Source organism: Corvus cornix, chromosome 1A (genome assembly GCF_000738735.6).
Source record: "Corvus cornix cornix isolate S_Up_H32 chromosome 1A, ASM73873v5, whole genome shotgun sequence".
Taxonomy (NCBI): domain Eukaryota; kingdom Metazoa; phylum Chordata; class Aves; order Passeriformes; family Corvidae; genus Corvus; species Corvus cornix.
Window position 1 is genome coordinate 64,406,793 of NC_047057.1, and position 20,564 is coordinate 64,427,356.

Sequence of the window (20,564 nt, forward strand, 5' to 3'; positions counted from 1 at the left end):
GACCTTTTATGTTCCCTCAACAGTCCTTTGGCTGGCACACTTGAAAATACCAGGCGTCTCACAATCAACAACACCTCTTGGCACTAAAACGTCCTGAACCCAACCAAAACTCTTTTTTTGATGATCAGTTGGACAACTATAAACTTGTGGGAACTGTTCTGATGTCTTGCCAGGAACAGATAGTTTTTCTTTACTTGCTGATCTCTTTGATATTGTATTGGAATATCAAGACCTTTTTTTTCTCAGGAGGGCTTTGAGAAAAACAGGTCTTGTTTTTGGACTCTCACAATGCGTCCTGCGGGGATTAAAATAAAAGTTGTTTATAATCTATTGCTTCCTGCATTGAAGGGGCTCGCAGAGCCTGCCAGAAAACACTGCACTCTGTTGTTATTGCCACTGTGGGGTTTTTTACATTTTCACCCAAGGCCAGGCTGCAGAATCAATAGCCATGGCTAATGGCAAATTATTGACAGTTATCTCAGGATTAACTCGTTCCTGTATACAGGCCTAGTTCACCCTAGCAATATTTAAGATGTGCTGGTTCTTGAGCAAAAGAGTGTTTTGCTGCCCTGGTTGTCATGAAGTTCTTGCTTTTCCTTCATACATGCAAGCCCCAAGAACTGGAACTACTCAATTTCAGAAATCTGATGTAAATCAGCTGATGGTACCAGACAGCAGACTTGTTTGCAGGCTCAATGGTCCATTATCTGAAAGGATAACAAGAGTAATCCAAACCCAGTAGATGAATCAGCAATATGAAATCAACTTTTCTACCACCAAAAACAAAGAAGCAATTCACAACAGATCAGTGTGGATGTGCCAGAGGCTTTGAACTTAAACAAATAATAGCAGTTGTAAAATACATTTCTTTATTATTAAAAATCCCCTATTTTCCCCAAAACATCAGTATGTCCACCATAATCTTTCCTTTTCCTGTGAATGAGTAGTCCTGGTATCAATTTTGGATGATGTGAACCATAACCCTTAAAATCCTTAAATGACTGCTCACATCTGTATGACTTCCCCTCACTTGAAAGGGCCAGAAATGCAAATGAATTAATCCACAGGATGAGCTTGATGCAGAAAAATGTTGTTTACTTCGGTGTGTTTTGAACAGTTCATGGTTACCCCCTGCTTTGAAACAAAAAAAAAATGCAAAAGCCATATGACACCAGAGAAAAAATTTCAAGACCTTTTAGCAACTACTGGAATTAACCTGATGAACCCAAGCCTTGCCACAGGCAAGGTAAACAAATTGACCCTATGACTTCCACATAGCTTTGCTTTGCATGGAAGTGGGAGATCACTGGCGTCAGGAGTTTCAACAAGAGAACTGAGGCTCTGTTTGCTCGCACAACAGTTCTCTTCAAAGGGGAAGGAAGAAATAAAATGGCGTTAAGTAATCAGTACGGTGAGGGCATTTCCATTTCAATCTACAAATCTGCCTGAGTTGCTTTGACTTTGTCTTTGCAGCAGAATTTTTCTGGGCCTGGCATTCTTGAGTTTCAGCCTCCAAAGTCTGGAGCAGTGTTTGAGTTGAGCCATATGGTTGTGCCAAGCTTTTTGGGCTGCGTTAGGTGGTGAGCTCTTCTGTGAAGCCACATCCCACAGATTTGAGCATTGTACTGCGGTATTTGCCAAGTTATTGTGGGATACTTGCCTTTGTCCCTTGATCTGTCTGCAAAAGTTAACGAGAAGTCTCTGGTTTGTCGTGTCCTCCCTTCCAGCGAGTGCCCAGTTGTTCCAGCTGTTTGCCTTTGTGCATCTCTCTGGACGTAAGGACTGGGTAGGTGATGATTTGGCTGGAGGCCACTTCAGCCCTGCCTTGTAACCTTGACAAAACAGTGCTCAGCAGCTCACCCAGGCTGAGACATGGCAGAGCAGAGACACTTGGCCTGGGTTTCACCAGCTGTGGACACCCCAGTGCTGGCTCACTCTGGACCACAACAGCACGCACAGAACAGTAGGACTGTATCAGGCTGCACCTTTGTGTTCACCAGCTGTGACTCCAAAAGTTTGGGAAGCCCCTGGACTTCAGTGGGACAAGACATCGGTTCAGAAGGGGCTGTCATTAGCCTCGGGAATTTGGCTATCCCAAAACAGCCACGGTTGGTGGTTAAGTTGTCTGGTGCTGGCAAACTGCCCGCTCTTGTGCAGTGAGGATGACCTGTTAGGCAGCTCTTGCTATGGTTTATTGGCAGGGTGTGTGGCTGAGTTAACGGCAGCAATAGGAAGAATGGCGTTCCTCAAGAGTGCTGGAGCAGCTGACAGCACTGGTGTGTCCAACATTTGTCTTCCACCAGCTCACAAAGTATGTCTGAAACAGAAAGGACAATACCAGGTCATTACTGAGGCACAACCCAAGCTCCAGTAGAGAGCTACATTCATAATGCAAGGCTCTCTGGTAAAGAGGGGCATCTCAGAGTATTCTGGCATCTATTCACTCCTGCAAGAGCAGATTTATCTCTCCTCTGAGCTGTATCTGTTGCTGGTCTATAGCTGTCCTGATTCCTGAAGCCACCATTTGAAGAAATCAGGTTTAACTGCACCCTGAAGAGAGGTGGGAGTTGTACCCCATAAATGAACAAATGCAAACCATACAAAGTGCAACATGGCATTGGGCTGTACCTCCAGCCAGCTGAAAAGACCTCACTCCTCTCTCCTGCCTCATCTGGGCATCCCCACCCTGCCTTTTGTGTACAAAAGGTTTCACCACGCGTGCTATTTTGCCATGCACAAACATTCTTGGTTTTATCCTGCTTGTGTTTTTGTTGCACTCCTTGCATGGGTTTTCCAGTATTAATGCCCCTTAGTCACACTGGAGTTAGCCAGGTTTCTTTGTATTTTTCTCCTCTCCCCAGAGGGTGTGTGGAGAGCAGAGCAGGGAGAAGTACAGCTTTCATAAATCAGGAGGCTGAATGAGCTTTCACAAGGTAAAAGCATTGTATAAAATAGATATTTTAGGCCATGATATGTAGGGGTTTCTTTCATAGGCTGGAGTTACCTTCAGGAATGAATCCTCCCATTGTATATAAAGCCCATCTAACTGCTGAGAAAAGAGGGCTTTTTGAAAAATGCATTTCATCATATAATATTTACATTTGCTTTACATTGTTATGGGCTTATGGACTATTTGGCGGCCAAGACTTTTGAATAGTTCTGTTTTTCTTCTTTTTTTGAAAGCTAAAGAGATCCTGTCAGATTTGGAAGGACCAGGAGTTGACCTATTGTCTCTATTTGCCAAGTCGGTGCTAATTCCTTGTGCAGGATATTTTCATAAACAAATGCCTCAGTAAAGTTGGTTTGAAAGGAAAAAGAAAAAGATAACATGAAAATAGAAGTGGCTGGAGCCCAGCACCTGGCAGTACAAACACGTGCAGCCCAGCAGAGGGTGAGCAGCCCCTTGGGGAAAAACCTCTGGGCACTCCAAGGCGATGAGTAACCCCTGCCACGGCCATGCCCTGGCAGCCACAAGCCATGAGTCAGCCCCCCTCTGCCAAATTATAAGGGGGAGGTTGGTTTAAGTGTCCTTAGGCTTTAAAAAATAATAATACATGTGGGGTTTTCTCTTTTTGCTTGCCTTTCTGATGTTTGGACCCTTGACTCTGCCTTCTGCTCATGGTTTCCCATTTCTCTCAAAATGACTTTTTGTTTTTGAACTGAAAGCTGAGGTTCTCATCTAATCACTTCACTCCGGGAGCTGGGGCTTTTCAAGCAATAAATATCACAAGCCTGGCAAGGAGCTCTGAGAGCTTGTGTTGGTGATTGCTGCAATAACAACCTTGGATGTTTACGCAGTGTAGAAAATAGTGAAAAAAACAAGCTTCAGTTTCAAGATATAAATCTTCCCCATTGTGAGAAATAGGTTCAGAGAGCTGTTTGTTTTAATTAATAGTTGCAGAATGGTGAATAATGGCCCAAACTTTCACCTAAATCCTACAGGAAAAAAATAAAAAACAAAACCAGACATTAAAAACTTCTTTTAAGATATGAAACTTCCATCTAGCTTGTGGCTAAACATTTTCAAGTAAGAACTTATAGCTAGACTCCTGAACTCAGTTTTAATGAAGTGTCCTGATTTTAAATCTGGTAGTTCATTTAAGATCCTATATATAGATTTAGGAAATCTAACCTAAGCCCTCATTTTGAAAAAATATACCTTGGCCTCTTTCATAAATATATTTTTATATTCATATATATATATATAATTAGAGAGAAGTCTGTTTCTCCAAAATTCCTGGCTTCAGGCCTTGACTTGGCACTGAAAAGAATATGTCAAGAGGTTTATGAAAAATAAATCTTTGCATTCCTCTAGCACCTTTCACCTGAGTATCTCAAAGCAGTTTACACCAAGGAAGAATTATGCCATTTTTTCTCTGCTCAAGCCTAGAGGAATCTGCAGCATGGAGTGGTCTGGTGACTTGTCCCAGGTTGTCACAGTGGGCTTTCTGACCTGACCCAAGCTAAGGAGGGCACTCAGCCTCCTGCTCTGTCCCTCCCTCCCCATCACCTTCCTCCTGCTCCCACCCTCGCTGCCAAAATCTGGCATGGCAGCCCCATGGGCTGCTGATCTCCTGCTGCTGCCTTCAGCACCTCCATTTCTCCACACATTTCTTGCATCCCATCTCCCTACACATTTTGGAAAATGCAGCCCTGACCCCGAAGGGTTTACAGGATAAATAAACATGATTTTGTGTGTGGGTGAGAGAGACGCAAAGAGAAGCGTTGTCTTGCCAACACTGCTCCCAATCGCTCTGCTTACGTGCCTTATGTCTTTCCCTCATTCTTTATCTTTTTTGTTTATTTAGATTATACACTCTTGAGGCTGGGGATGCTGCCTCCCTCTCCTGCCTTTACCACAGCGCAGCTCCAGAGCTGGTTGGAGCCCCACGCTGCTACCACAGTACAAACAATAATAAATAAAACCAGCACTGTGAAGAGATTATAATTAGAGCTGTGCAAAACTCAGCAGTTTTGGTTTGCATTGGTTCCTCCCTGCTGAGTCTACATTGTGTTTTGGATTTGTATGCAAAAAACCCAAAGCAAAACTCTCAAAGTGCCAAGTGTGGCTGGGTCCAGGCTCAAAATCGTGCACATACCAGGGTGTTTTTAGAGGTTCCTCCTTGAAATTATAAATCTGCTCAAGAACTGAAAGGTTCTTGAGCCTTTTCAGACTTTGGGGGCCAGGAAAGTTTTTGGTTTCATTACCAAAGTCTCTCTCAGCTCTGCCTAACATACCAAGTACCACACCATGCTGCCCTGTGGCTAACAAGATGATTTAATCTTCCCCAGCTGCCAGTGCAGATCCACTCATGAGCACCACATCTGGCTTTCAGAAACAGTGTTTCAGATTGCCACATTCACTGGCCATGCCCAAGTGATGTGGGTAAATAGAGCTGTGTCCAAAATCCTGCTCTGACCCAGGGTATGGCACTGAAACCACTGTGAGCTGAGTAATCCCTGTGAGTCCCTGGGGAAGGCCCTGGGAAACGCTGCATAGGGCTGAGGAAAGCACAGCATTTTGGCTGGTACCACAGATGCGCAGGCCTTCACTATCCCCCCCTTGTGCACACGGGTCCTGCTCCCCTCTGCCTCTCTTGCCAGACCTGGGGATGGAGGTGAAGGGCTTGAGTGCCAGAACAGTAGTGATGGCTCTGCAGCCAAACAGCCCAAGGCTGGTTAGTTGGGCAACACTGTGCACCAGGGACAGGCCACAAAATCAGAGAGGAGGGGAAGGTCACGGTTTCCCCAGACTGGGAGAGGCCCTGGACCCAGGGCAGATGTACACGGGACTCCACCTGGAGCTAACAGGGTATAGGAGAGCTTTCCAAAGAGCTGGTTGTCCATAAATACATCATACAAAAGCATTACAAATCAAGCCACTTCCACTCCGTGCCTGCGATAAAGAGCAGCAGGCTCTGCAGAGCTCTGGCCAGGGGAGAGGAAATGTGGACACCTTGGACCTGCCCGTAAGGGTGCTGTGGCCTGGTGCTCCTAGCAGGACATCCAGCAGCTTGGGAAGGAGAGAACCTCCTGTCTCCCAGACTCCTCCACGATCTCTGTGAGCCAGGCTGGCTCCCGAGGCTCCCAACAGGACGTGTGCTTTTGGCACGTGCTAAGTCTCAAGTGTCTGAATTAAAGCTGGCAGGAGCTCTTGCATCAGGAAGTCCCTTCCCAGGCAAAACTTCAGGATCTGCTGCGCTGCAAGAAATTGTATTGATTTTGATGAATTTTTCAGGAATGATAAGCAAAAACAAACAAAGATTTGAATGGAGGTTTTTCAGTGTTTTAAAAATGAAAGGGGAGGGGATCATGTATTTCACAGTGATTTTTCTCTTCTGCAGATCATTAGCAAACAATAAAGGGGAGAAATTAGATTGCATGGCAAAGAAACTATTTGCTTTTACCCAGGCTTGGCACAGTCTGGGGGCTTGGAGAATTTTTCCTTAATCTTTTTGCAGGACATAAAATCCACATCCTTATTAACAGTAATTAAAACCTTAGCTCAAATTCCTAGAAAAAAAGCAGTTTTGTGCCTTACCATGGACATTTCAGCTGACTGTGGCAGAGGTAAGGGGAAGAAGGGTGAGGAGCCCCATTTTTTTTGGTGGGGTGCACTGTGCCTCAGCTGGAGCACAGCATAAGACCCTCTTCTTGGGGCTTTTGCTTTTGCCCTCTGCTCCTGTGTTATCTGCCAGCAGTAAAATGGTCACTTCTGCATGGAGGAGGAGGAGGCATCCGTGGCCCTGGGATCCAGACTGGAGGCAGCTCCAGCAAATAACCCAGGCATTTTTAAATATGGCTTCGACATATAGATTATATTGAGCCAGTAGATCAAAGTCACAGCTCATGGTGAGTAAAAGTAAATCAAAGGTTGGACTCGATGATCTTGAAGGTCTTTTCCCACCCTAAAGTTTTCTACAATTCTATCATAAGTAGATGTAGCTACTTATTGTAAGCAATTAAATCTGTGGGGTTCTCAGTAGTCACAAGTTTTGTTTTATTAATGACTTTTTAAAATGAATTTTTTCACTATTTTATTAATGAATTTTAGCTTATTCCTCTTTTATTAATGGATTTGAGCTTTCTGACCTGAAAAATATATGTTTTCCCTCATGGCAGAAATTTGTGTGAAGATCTCCATGGCTTCCCAGTTCCACCTCTAGAACCTCAAGAAACCCAGTAACCCAAAATCTTAATTAAACTGCAGCACTGGTTTAAACTGTTCTACTAAATGCTGGGACAGTGAAATCTCACCAGGCCATTCTCATATTCGTACACCTCCATGTTCATGTTAATACACGTCCCTTTTTATTGCTGTACTTTTTCTCTGCAATGATATATGAAAAAGAAGAAACATGGAGGAGAAAAGTTATATATATATATATGGTATATACTCATCTCCCCTGGCAGCATTCCCTGCAGGATAAGGCTAAAGAGCTGTAAAAGTGATAGTAGTCATAGCTGAATATTTTTTTCCCCTTAATTAACAGCACAGTGCCTTGCAACAGAAAATTGAGGCAGGTTTCTGCTGACTTAGCAAGTGCCTCATGAGGAAGAAATCTATCTGGCAATTATGGCTTTGCATCTCCCGCCCTGTCTCCTGTTGTTTGTGTAAGACGCCGGTGCTTCTGCCACAGGCTTCTTCACACAGCTGTCCTGTCACTGCCAGCTCTCATAGGTAATCCATCCAGCTCAGCAGAGTTCAAATAAGACACCTCCCTTTCTTCATTTTAATTAATGCATTATTTGAGTCTCCCCTGGGGATGTAGCCTTGCTGATTTTTCAAAATTCTCGCTTATTTTTCAAGCACGAAAGAAATGGAAAATGGCTGCTGTTGAGATTCTGCATTTGGGAAATTTGCTTTGCTCAGTCTTCTGTTCTCAGTCAGTGTTTTAAATGCCCATGGACATCTCTTTAGCTACAGAACATAATAAATTCTCTAGCTTGGGAAGGAGAAAAAGACACATCCAGCCAAATTTGTTGTCCCTGTAACCTCTTCTGCTGTCCTGCATACACGGTACTGCAGCTACAGCCTGTTCATGCACTGGTTTGTGTTGTCACACCCCACACATTGCTCAGACCCTTCCAGGTGCTGAGCTATCCCAGATCAAGTCAGGAACCATTTCTTGCTGCGTTGTTGTTTTTCCTGCACCGTCAATGCCTGTGGGTTTTGCTGATCTGGGATAAAATGCTGTTGCTTGGTGTCACTGAACACAGATGGACACCCTCAGCACCAGGTCACTGTGGCCCCAAATGTGGATGAGGGAGTCCAGAGTCTACCCACTTGCCATGGTTTTTTCAAGAACTCATTAAAAATGTGTGGCAGTGCTGTTAATCAGGCCTGGACTACACCGTCAAGCCAGTAAAATCCATCAAATGACAGATAAGCCAGACAGGCTAAAACCAAAGAGTTCAGCAGAGCATGTTTGAGTCAGTCAGAATCAAGAACTGCTACACCCTCAGTCAGCACTGCCTGATAATATTTCACTTGCTTTGGGTTTCTGTGTTTTAATGAGGAAACAATGGTGTTTTGTAATCCTGGCTGTTTAAACACGTAACAGCACACTGTGCTTCTGCAGCTTCTCCCTCCAATCGCCTCATGAGCGTTGGGCAAAGTCCTGTGGCACCTTCAGAGCCCATGGGAGTTTCAATGAGTGTGTTGTGTAAAGACAACCCCAGGGACTCGTCCCATGCTGAGCAGAGAAGGAATGAGGGCACAAGTTTTCATTTAACCTGTTCGACAGCTCATGGTGCAAAGGCCCAGCTCTTACTTCCCAAGACCCTCACAAGTGAGCTTCTCCCAAGTTTTCTGCATTGCTTTCACTGAAACAGGGCACAGCAGAATGAGGGCCCAGGACAGGCTCCACAATCCCCAGGACATGTTGTGAGCTTGGCTTTTCTGACAGCAGCACAAATCTGCACACAGACCAACCCTTACTCTGGCTACAGGGTTTGGCTAAAATGGTGTAAGCTGAAAATAGAGACCCAGACAGTGGCCTCCCAGTGACACTCTCTGATCTCCAGACAATCATCCTTTTGCTTCCTGATCACTTTTCTCTTCCTGGGATGAGCAGCAGGCCACACTTCCAGCCTTGTTCTACTGTGTCCATGTCAATCCTCAAAGAGCCAACACTAAGAAAGGCAAAGTACCACCACCACGTTCTCTTCTCCTGTCCTCTGCCAACAGGGACTGATCTTCTTTTTCCAACACAACTTCCTTCCTTCCTATAGCCAACATTTCAGCCCCCATATTAGATTACTCTTACTTTTGTGTTGGTCTGGGTCTTCTGTTTTGTTCCAAGACTGAAACCTATCCAATTTCAAGTGATTTCATGTCAGAAACACAGGAAATGACAGATTATGTGATCCACGTGGTTAATATTGGTAAGGCTCATCCAGGAAGTGACTTGTCCTCAATGCACAAAGGCTGGGCTGGAGTATAGACTGGATTTTGGGTTTCTGAGCTCCTGGTCAAGTCCTACAAGAGCTGCCTGGAACTCTTCTAGTACCTACATGTCTCTCTATCTAAATCTCCATCACCATGATGCCTGTACTCCTCCCAATAACAGCACTCCCTCTCTCCCTCTCGCTTTGCCCTTCTCACCAACCTATAAGTAAAGATGAGCGGATAATTTGAAGTAAGGATTTGTGTGTGTGTGTGTGTGTGTGTGTGTGTGTGAATGGAGGGTAGTTGTGTATCAACACCTGTGATAAAGTGTGTGAAAGTTACCTTGGCACACACAGTCCATCATCTGTGTCAGGTCACCAGGGCTGGATTAAGGGAATTCTCCCACTGGGTTCAGTATCAGCAAGTTATTCTTGCAACTCAGCTGAGAAGAATCAGTCCAAAGTGACCTCTCTCTTGCAGGAACTGGTGAACCCTATCTAGCCATGAGGCTGGTGTGGTTAGATGTTGTTCTCATGGAGGGGATTTATCTGAGCTCAAAAAAGCCAAAGTGAAGGCAAAGCAATCAGAGCATAGAAGGCTTGATCCCATCTCTTCCAAGGGTTAGGTGAGATGCAAACACCAAGTTCATCACACCCATCTAAAATGCTGAGTTATCGCACCCATCTAGTGAAAGGCATAAGGTCACTTCTTTCTCAGTGCTCCTTTGGTATCATCTGAATACTCAGTGCTGCTTTTCCTTCTTATTGTTCCTCTCTGCCCAGTATTGTTTAGAGATTTAAAAATTAAATTAATCAGCATCTTGGAGCGTAAGTTCCGAGGTGGCTTTATTGTGAAATTGCAGCGTGACTCACAGAGGCTGCAGATCCACCTTTGAGGCCAGCCTGGCTCTATTTTTGCCTGTTGTTTGTCTCCACGCTGGTTCTGCAGCAGGACTTGTAGCCACACAGTGCAATGAGCTGAGAAATGGCAGTGCGTCATCCCGGGTGTGGCTGAGGAGCGATGTCACAGAGAGAGATGGCAAGATTACAGGGAGGATCTGAGCAGGATCCGGAGGAGGGTGAGGAACAAAATGCCCTGCAACAATAGAAATATCCATTTATGTGTGTGACTCAGGAGACAGAGAGTTCTGCAAAGTCTCATTCACCTACTGGGGGGAACAAATTCCAAACGTCAGAAAGCACTGGCTGCAGACACAAAGACAGACAGGTGCGTGTGCAAAGAGCTGGAATGGGACAAGCTCTCACAAGGGTCCGGCTCAGCCAGTGGCCAAGTGCTGCTGCTGTGGAATGGCAGCTAGGAAGTTACCCTAGTGTCCACTCAAAGAGTGGCACCACTTGAATTTCTTGAGCCAGAAACAAGTACTTCTGGGAGCAGCAGAAATTATGCTGCCTGGTTTCCTGTGACTCTCTATTTTGTGGTTGATTATCCGAGGCTAATAAGGGGCAAGAGCTGAATAAAGCTTTTCCTGTGGTCAGGGCATCCTGTGTGGATTCTCCAGGGTCTAATAATACAGTTCACCTTCCTCTTCTGCCTTTCCTTCAAAGAGGCTCTAATTTGGATGTCTGTCTTCTGCACAAGTGCCAAACTTGCAGAAATCTGTATGAACTTTATATCTGTAAGGACTCTCTGGCAAACATGCCTGAAGTTGGCCAGCTTCATCCAAAGCTGCCGTGGCAATATACACACAGATACATCTTCAGCCAAACCTCATTTGTTTAGGAAGAGAGGATTCATATTCAAAAAATAAATCACACCTTCCCCAAAGCAGTAGCACATGATCTGTGTGCTGACCAGGCCTGCTTTAGAAAGCCAGGGCTCAACTTGTGATAGTTGCTTAGCAGTTAAGCAAACAGCATCTTACACCAGAAACAGCAACCACAGACACAGGTCTTACTGGGGAGCTTCATCAGTGCAACTGTGGCATGGGAAATACAAAAATAAAATGCTCACCGAGAGGGTACCAGCAGGAAATACCCCAGGAGCACAGGGCACAGGGATAGACCTCTGTGCTACCATTGAAACAGGAAAGGTACATGGAAACCAAAATAAATGAAGCTATACTTAAAATAAAGATTACTATACTCTAGGCCGACAGAGGTTGTAACACCTGACCTAAGGATGGGTGGGGATGTTTGGGATAAAGGAAGGGAGGCCTGGAAAATTGTGGCATTATCTAGATAAGTTTCATGGAATGAAAATAAACAGCTGGTATCTGCTAAGGGGTACACAGAATAAGTCAAACAAGACAGTCTGGTGGTTCATATATTTTTTTGGTGTTCATGAAGAATTGGGTCTGCCAGAACAACTGCCATGGCAACGGAGCTTATCTAGGTTCTACTCATGTACCTGTTTACCAGACCTTTGAAGTTACTGGCAAGAGCTCCCCTGGTCTGGAGCTGGTGCTTCTGTGCTGTTTGCACCCTCAGCAGAGCCCAGCAAGGGGTGCACAGCTCAGTGCTGGGCCAGGGAGTGCTGGCAGTTGGCTACAGGACGCTGATGTCCCCCAGTGAGGTGTTTCCCTGTGTCTGGCCACATGGCTATTTTCCTACAGCATCGTTGTAGAGTTGAGGCCAATTCCAAATCTGTTACAACTCATCCCAAAACCAGACAGTTAATGGGATCCTGTTCATCAAAGCCTTCCTGTTGTTTAAGAGACACGACCTGCTAGTTCTCTGCTAATATGAATGCCAAAGTGTTTTCAAGAAGGATATCATGATAGATGGCAATTATTGCTCCTCAGAGACTTGAAAAATGGTGGTGTAGATATATTTCTGGGCATATGTGTGTACGAGTATTTAGGAGACTCCAAAAGCTTATCCTAAAGGTATAACCCTGCAAACTGTTGACCATTCTGGCTCTACTCCAGCAAAGCACTTAAATATTTGGTGGACTCAGGAAGATTCTTCACATGCTTCAAGTTAACACATCCATAAGCACTTCATTGGAGCGGGCTCAGAGGCTGCACTAGAGCCACACCTTGCACAAGAGAAATCTCCCCAAGCCAGTCCCAGTCTCTGTGGCTGGTGTGGCCAGTGGCTTCCTCACAGCTACCAACAAGCTATGTCAACATTGACATTGCCTGGCCTTGCTGAAGGGAAAAAAGTTTCAGTGGATTCAGCATTTCACCTCAGTGAAATATCTCCAGCAATACAAGCAAGGTGAGAGGGAGGCAGTTTTGCATGCAGTGCTGTAGAGAAAAGATTTTCCTTCCCAGAATCAGCAGTCTCTGGGCACCAATAAATCCACATGCTAAAAAATAAAGCAATTCCTAAAATAAACAATTCAGGCTTCGAACTGTACAATAGGCAATTAGTTTGAATAATTGGGTGTAACTGTAGGCAGAGAGAAGCTACAAGACCAGATGTGCATATAAAGCTAAACATGGGCTTTACAGAATCTAATCAAATCAGTCCACCATCTGGAATGAGAAGAAACATCATGTGACAGACCTGGTCAACATGTGAAAATGGCACAAATTTCAGGATAACCAGCTTAAGCTAAATCAGTATGTCACGTGAGTCAGAAGTGGAAGTATCCATAAAATGGATCACACCAGTTCAACTAAATCACATCTGATTTTACTACATTAATACCATTTTCTCCTACAAACTGACCTTAGGTGACCTATCACAAATAACAAGCTGGGAGTATCAGAAACAAGTACACGCCGGTAGAAATAGCTCATGGCAGACTAAGGTTCATATGCACACTTCTATCCATACAAAATAAATCCTACCTATCAAATGACTCTTTTCCAAGCAGTTGGTGTTAAAACCCTCCAGGCAGGTGTGTTTAAGTCAGAGCTGCAGAGAGTGGATCCTGATTCATTGGAGCTACCTTGGGAGCAGGAGCTGCAGCAAGGGCTGGAAACAGAGGAGGTGGCAAAGCCAAGAGCACAGAGTTGGGCCACTGCTAGAGAAGGGGTGTTCAGTGGGCTGAGCTCAGGCTTCCGGTGGTTTGGAAACCCTAGGCTGGGACATAATGTTTACATGGCCCCAGATGGGCTTGACTTTGCAGTGTCAGCTGGAAAATATCACACCACCAGGCAAAGCCCTGGGGATGCCCTTGCTGAGCTCCACTGGGTTCTGGTGGCTCTGGGTTGTCCGTGCTTAGGTATGCAGTTTGCTGTGGGATGAGGGCTGCATGGCACGGAGGGGAGGTCTGGATATCTTATCTCCCAGGACAAAGCCCCCCTCATGCAGCAGCTCTGTCAGCAGGGGATGGGGCTCAGCCACACAGGGTCTCTTCCATCCTCCACCCCTGCCAGGACACCTTGGGCTGTCCTGTGGGCTCACAGCTTTCTGCACTGCAGTGAGGCAAACAGGAAGCCAAAGTCAATCTAGCTCAACCAAAAGCAGAACTTGCTCCATGACATTTTGATTGGTGGCACAACTTGGGCTGCCCCTTCTCCCTCCTCCATTTCGTGCTGCATCCCTGGGACCAGCAGCCCAGAGGTGCTGCAGACAACTGCACCAAGGCTGCCCTGCTCAGCCGTGTCCAGCAGCCCGGGTAGGACTGCTCCAGGGAGGGACAGAGCAGAGCCTCCAGGAGGTGACAGCAACTCTATGAAATGAATGGGGTTAAGTTTTGATACAAAGCTTCACTGACTTGGCAACATGTGAGTGTGTTTGTGGGTTTACAGATTTACTCCAGTGCTCCAGCAGACCATCCTCCCCTTCTGCTGCTTCTGTGGAAACAGTTCAAGTCAGTGTGTTGTGCACATAATTGGTACTGGCTTTCCCAGCCTCCAGAAATCATATTAAAAAGATAGACAAAACCTAGGGGGAGGGATTTTTCTGGCCTAATGTGACAGGAGCTGGGGAGACCATGTGGCTAGTCCAACTGAGTTTTCCACACATACATTTTTTTCATGGTCTGTGTGTGCAAAATATGTCAGGAAAAAAAAGCTCTCAGGGCAGGTAGGAATCTGTCCAGCATGTGGCAAATCCCCAGTATGACCCAGCCCTCCTCCTCCATCCTGCTGCCATTCCAGGGGTCTTTCTCCACAAGGCATTTCTGCAGCAGGAGTCAACTGAGGTAAAAAGAGGTATTTAAGCAACACCAGCTCTCGCAAACAGAGGCTCAAAAGTATCCCCAAACAGCCCATAGGTGTTGAAAGCCAATCTAGTGCTCAAGGTGAAGGGGAGGGACACCTTGAGCTCCATGGGTTGAGTGACTTTGTGGCTTGCTGTGCCTCGCTGGAGCTGGTGGCAGGGCATTTTTATTTTTTTGTCTAACACTGCTGCATGTCACCATGGAGTCCAGCCTGCTTTCACAGGGGGATGTTAGAATAAACACACATTTCAACACTCCTTCAGCTCACCTCACAGACCCAATAACAACAGTGCAATATTTTAAACTGCTTTTGCAAGTCTCTTTTCTACAGGGCAGTTGAAAGGATATTAAAGCATTTTAACAATTTTATAGATCATCTCCGGCGCGCTATTGTGATGTGGGAGAACAGGAGTTTTGTTGCCATTTGCTCATGGACAGCTGCCAAGCTCACCTGTCTCCACTGAGCCTTCCAGGGCCGTATCACATCTCTCTGGAAACTCTTCGGCCAGCTCTGGATGGCTTCTCACTTTACTCATCTGAAAAACACGTTGCTCAGTTTAACCCTTTCCCAGCACTTGTTTGGGAGTGTTGCTCAAAACAAGCAACTTCTGTTTGGGCTTAGGGAAAGTAAGAGCTGTGAGGTAGATCTGGAGAAACCTGAAATCAGGACCCTCCTGTGGAAAAAAAAAACCTTCACCCACATGAAAATTCCTCTAACCCTGCAAGTCATCCTACTGACTTCGGGCAAAGTGTCCACAGCTCTTCTTTTGCCACTCCCTGATCACAGTTACCCAGCCTCCAAATCTGACCCTTCTTTAAAAAGCCCCAATTCAACAAGGTGCTTAAGAATTTGTCTTTCTGACTAAAGTTTTACCAGCCTGGTTGCTTGCTTACAAGTAAGGCATACTTTAGAGCATCTGAAGCCAGAAAAGGGTGGCCTGAGCCTGTGTATAAAATACAAAGCTAAGGATTAGAACAGATCTGCCACTAACTACATTTTCTTATGGGCCACTTAATTTTGCAGAGTCCTGCTTCTAATCTCAAAAATTATCAAGAAAACCCTCCTGTGTGTACGGTTGACACAGGAGAACTTTGCAGTTTTGTTTGCTGACGCTCAGGAAATATTTACTGATCCTCATGTGGAAGGTGTGACAGAAGTGTAGTGTATTCTACTCCCCTATGCAAGAATTTCTCAGTTTCCATCCCTACAAATGAATATTCTCCACCCTCCTCTTCTCCTGGAAAGAAAAGTGCATAAAATTATTCCCCGTCACATTCTTTCACTGAGCTGGCAAAACACAGTGAAATACAGTGAGTTTAAATGATATGGAATATGCAGGCATAGCTTATCTAAGATAAAGCGTGCAGATCGAAATCAACAAAGCCTCACAAAAGAAAGCCCCAGAAAAGCTTTCATCTGCCTGATCCCATTTCCCTGCCTACACCTCTTTTTATCCTATTGCAATACATTAGTTCTGCTTTAGTTTGTGCTCTGCAGCAACATTTCTGCTTAAGAAAGATTCTGTTGAGTCATTACCAGCATCAGCCAAACAGGCTTTTCAAGAATGGAGGAGAAAATAAAGGCTGTGGTTTTTAAATTAATTCCATGCTGCTTAACCCTTAAACCACTAGTGACTTGCAGACTCTCAGCCAAGTTAATGCTGAGCAGTATTTGGGGCTGTTGTGCCTGAGACAGAGCAATGTCAGTGCTTTTTGTCAGTGATTGACCACTCAGGCAGTGCTGGCCATGTACCTGGAAGGCAGAAATTGTAGTGAAGGTCTCTGCTGTCCAGCCCACGTCCTAAATACTCCCTTCTTGCTTGTAAACTCTGCCTCAGATAACCCAGACCCACACCAAAACGGAGGCAGGGAGAAGGGCTTTTCTACCAGAAGCTAGCAGTCGTAAATGTAGGAATGGAAGAGAGACCAGCACATCTCTCCCTCTATGCTGTAGGAGAGGTTTTCCACTCCTTCTTCCCCCAGCAGGTTGTATTTAGGAGAGAGTAGTGGTTGCCAAAAAGATAGAACTTGAATAAGCTCCTGGTACCTTGAGGTTTGAGGGGCCCCCAGGGAAGCCAACACTTGGAGTGAGAAGAGACAGAAGAGGCGAAAGCAGATAAGGTGATTTTCCTTGCCTTGGTTTTTAAAGCAATCTCAGCCTGCTAAGCTTTCAGTCCATGCTGCCAATGGCTATTTCCAAAGTTATCTTTGCACAGAAAAAGGCTGGAATCCTTCTCTCTCTCATTCTCTCTGCCTCACATTTTAATGCAAGCTCAGTTTAGATCTGATATCACTCTAAAAGGTTTGCTATCAAAGTTTATTAGACCCACTGGGACAGATCACAGTTTGCAGAGGCTCATAGTTTCACAGCAGATAACTGTAAAGTGAACCATTCAATGTTCTTCAAAATGCTCATTTTTCTTGGGCTCATCTGTAACACAAAGCTGCACTGTGTTCAAGCATCATTAGAAGTGGTCCCAGCTGATTACATGATGCTGGCCATAGTTCTGCCTTTGGAGCAAAGTCAAGCAGCCCCCGGCCCCCAGCCTGTCCCACTGGGTGATGCTAAGGTGAGTGGGAGCCATTTGCAGTGAAGGCAAGCCCTACCAGCACAGGGGGGAAATACCTGCTGTGTGCTCCTAAAAAAAGGTCAGAACTTTAAAAAAAAATACAGGGAAGCATGAGTGAAGCTTCCATTTAACAATCTAGATTTGCCTTTCCCTGCTTCGTGGTAATAATAATAATAACAATTAGGAAAGACTCCTTTACCTAGGGACTACAGCTGAGAAATTTCAGCTAGAAAGCAAAGAAATGATAGAAGGAATTAGCATGTCAGTCTTCCTATAGAATGGTTGTTCTTTTTTTTTTTTTAATGAAGTCATTGGTGTTATTATGTGGTTTTTAGGAGGCTATCCTAAAAACGCATGGGAATAAACACCCTATCTGGTAGGATCTCTGACTGTAACGTATCACAGAGGCATCTATTTACAGTGTGAAGGGAGGGGAGGCTGTTTCATTTCCCAAGACACTAATGGAAAGCATGATGTCCTACAACCAAGGGTGGTGAAGGCTGGGAGAGGTACTGGGAAAAAAACATTCACAATAAACCGAAGAGTGAAGGGGAGTTTCAGGGCAGATATTTGCAAGATGCATCATCATCATCAACCCTGGGAAAAGGCTGAGAGACAAAATGGTTGAGTTGAGTCCTTGGGCCAGCCATGTCCTGTCATTCTGCTGCCATTTACCCTGTGACTTTGTAGTGTCATCTGGTCTAGAGTAGTAGGCTGGACAAAAGTCAGGAGCTGGTGGTTCTCAGATGCCCGTGCTCCCTGCCAGGCCTTTTCCTTGCTTTTGGCCTTGGAATGCCTCTCACCAGAAGCATTTGCAACCATCTGACAGCTCGTCTGCTCTCTGATTCCTTAACAGGTCATGCAGATGGACCAGAAGCTGGATGACATCCTGAGCACGCTCCAGGCTCAGCTGGGGGATCAGTCCCAGGCACAGATGCCAGGGCCAGCCATCCCACCTGTCAGACCTCTGCAGACAACCACAGAGTCCCCCCCAGTGAACCAGAAAATGTGAAAGCCAGTGGACACTCACATGTGACCCTCTTGTTCTTTCACATCCGAGTATTTCTCAGTCTTGGTGTCTTCAGCTGTGTTGTGGGTGAAATTAAATATTCTGCAGTAGTAGGTTAATGAGGAAAAACAAAAATAGAGAAAAAAAAAAAAGAGAAGAAACAGCAAGAAGCCAGTCATGACCTTAGAAGAAGAGCACATAAGTTTTGCACCTGTTTTATTTTAGCCATCGTTAGCTAAACTCTGCCAGCCCGCGGCGGTCCCATCCCCCCAGCCCCATTCGGGCTGAGCACACAGGCACCGGGCACGCCGTCGAGGGAAGCATCCCAGCCAGGGTTAGGATGACCCATTTGTGGGCACAGAAGGGGAAAAGAACTGTTCTTTTGGCATTTAATCACTAAGTTTAATGCTCACAGCATGCCCGAAAGGGGGAAAGGAGCCAGCATTTGAACATGAAACAAATGGAAATCAGTGAACAGGAAAATTAAACAGCATGTTTTGACTTCTACCAAGCAGTGAGGATCATAAGAAGGGCAGATTTATATGCTAGTGCGAATGACAAAGTAAAGACAACAGGCTACTGATTAAAAATATGGAAGTGTACACAGGCTGGTTGACATATGAAAGGCTGAAGCAAAGATTTCAGCTAATTAAAGCAAAGGGTTGCCAGTGAGATGAGATGCATGTTGGAACAGACAGGCAGGAGAGATAGGATCTGCGTAGGCTTACTGCACCAGAACACTGTAATAGCTATCAGCTACGCTGATGACTGTTATGCAAAATGTTCTCAAGCTTTTACCTTCATTCAGCAGCGGTTGTTGACTCCAGTTACCTTAATTTTAACGTAAGAAACCTGCATGGTAATTGGCTGTGACTGTCTGTGAAGCTGGGTTCTAGCCACCGAGTAGCAGGGTGCTGCAGGAGGGCTGCAGCTGTGACTGAGAGTGGCAGGGTTTCTTAAGGAAAACAGAAATGCACGCACTGTTGATGAAAGTTAATCGCTGTTTAAATAAACTGCTGTATATAATTTTAAATGCTAGATTTATTTTTTGCCTTGTAATCTGGCTGTAGATCGAGTGCATATGCTGGCTGATGTACTGCTGTTGAGGAACACATCTGGTGCAGTGTCATGGGTTATATGCAGGTAGCTGGGCTCGCAAGCTGCAGATGGAAATGCAGATTGAAGTACAGGTTGAGATCTGGGTGGGAGCCTGGGACAAGAGGATGAACTGCCGACCTTTGGGATGACAAAAACACAAAGGCAGGTGATGCCAGCCAGGTGACTGGACACTGAGACACAGCAGCAGCCGGGAATTGCCGACCTTTTGGACAGCAAGGGAGATGAAGACGGGTGATGCCTGCGAGGTGGATGGACACAGAGATGGGGGCAGGAGCCGAAGACTCGGGAGGAAGAGCAAGACTGGCCACGGGGAGGCTGTGATGAGATAAAATCCCAGGGGTTCCTTTGCTGGGGTCCCTCCTTGGAGGCACCAGCTCGGCTGTTTGTGTGTCACTGCCCCAGGAATAAAATGGCTTTATGGAATGAGACATCTGGGACTCTGCCACCTCTGCCATGCAAACCTGGCGTGATGTGAGGGGGGTGTGTGGGGAGCCAGGCAGGGACCTGTCGGTCCCTGGAGCTGGGGAAGGGCCTTCGGTCCCAGAAAGTCCCTGACCTTGGGAGTGCCCCTGCCAGGGAGTCCTGGGAATGGTCCGACTGGGGAGTTTCCTTAACACTGTCACCATAAAATGGATCTTACCTGGCACTTCAGAAAAGGGACAATACAACACTGTTGCTAAAGACCTAAATAATAAACCAAGCTAAAATGGGTGCAGTGTTACTTACTCCAGTCTTTTTTAATATATTTACATAACCAACAATTTGAATGAGCAGAAGACTGCAGAGCAAAGACCTGAGTCCTGGGAAATCCTAAATATATTCTATTCCCACTCATATCCATGAAAGCCAAGCCTGCACTGCATTTAAAAGCAACCTGAAAGACTGGTCCCTTAATAAGCATTTATTTGGACAAATGAGTGGTCCATTTCAATGTAATCAAATTAGTTTCTAACTATTACCTGTCCCTTTAAAACTCTTTCCCAGGTTTGTGTGTCTGGGAATTCAAGCTTGGAAAGAGCACAATGAGACTGATTCCAATCTTTAGATTGCAGGCGCGTCTTAGACAGAATATTAATGATGTGTGAGAGGCAATAAAAAAAAAAAGAAACAATGTGGTTTTAATTAAATCAGCTGACAAGCTGCCGTTCCATCTTGTCTGATTACTACAGAGTTACTGAACATGACCAAATACAGCATGTAACATGGGAAAAACAGTAAATAATCATTGCCAGAGCATTGACTTGCTCCTGGCTTTCAGTCAGGGTCTTGAGCTTCTGGTCCTTCATTAAATGTCCCTGACTCTGGCCAGCCAGAGCTAAATGGGCAACTGGACACCAAATTAGGGCTAACATCATTTCATCAGCCACAGCTAAAAGAAAATAAATCTGCCTGGAGATCC

General features: G+C 45.4%; 1 protein-coding gene and 1 long non-coding RNA gene across 2 annotated transcripts in view; one reads left to right on the forward strand and one right to left on the reverse strand.

The window, feature by feature from the left end:
* The window catches only part of LOC120411941 (potassium voltage-gated channel subfamily KQT member 1-like), a 286,757-nt gene extending 266,882 nt beyond the window's left edge, over positions 1–19,875 (forward strand). Inside the window, exon 6 of the mRNA XM_039571408.1 lies at positions 17,894–19,875. Within this exon, the coding sequence (XP_039427342.1) occupies positions 17,894–18,049 (156 nt within the window). The 3' untranslated portion in view covers positions 18,050–19,875. The remainder of the gene's footprint in view (positions 1–17,893) is intronic.
* On the reverse strand, positions 896–13,287 carry LOC109146160. Its single transcript, XR_002048018.3, has 3 exons — positions 13,149–13,287; positions 9,734–10,486; positions 896–2,317 (listed from the first exon to the last, which is right to left on the reverse strand). It is a non-coding gene; the product is annotated as an uncharacterized LOC109146160 (long non-coding RNA).
* Positions 19,876–20,564: the final 689 nt, after the last annotated feature.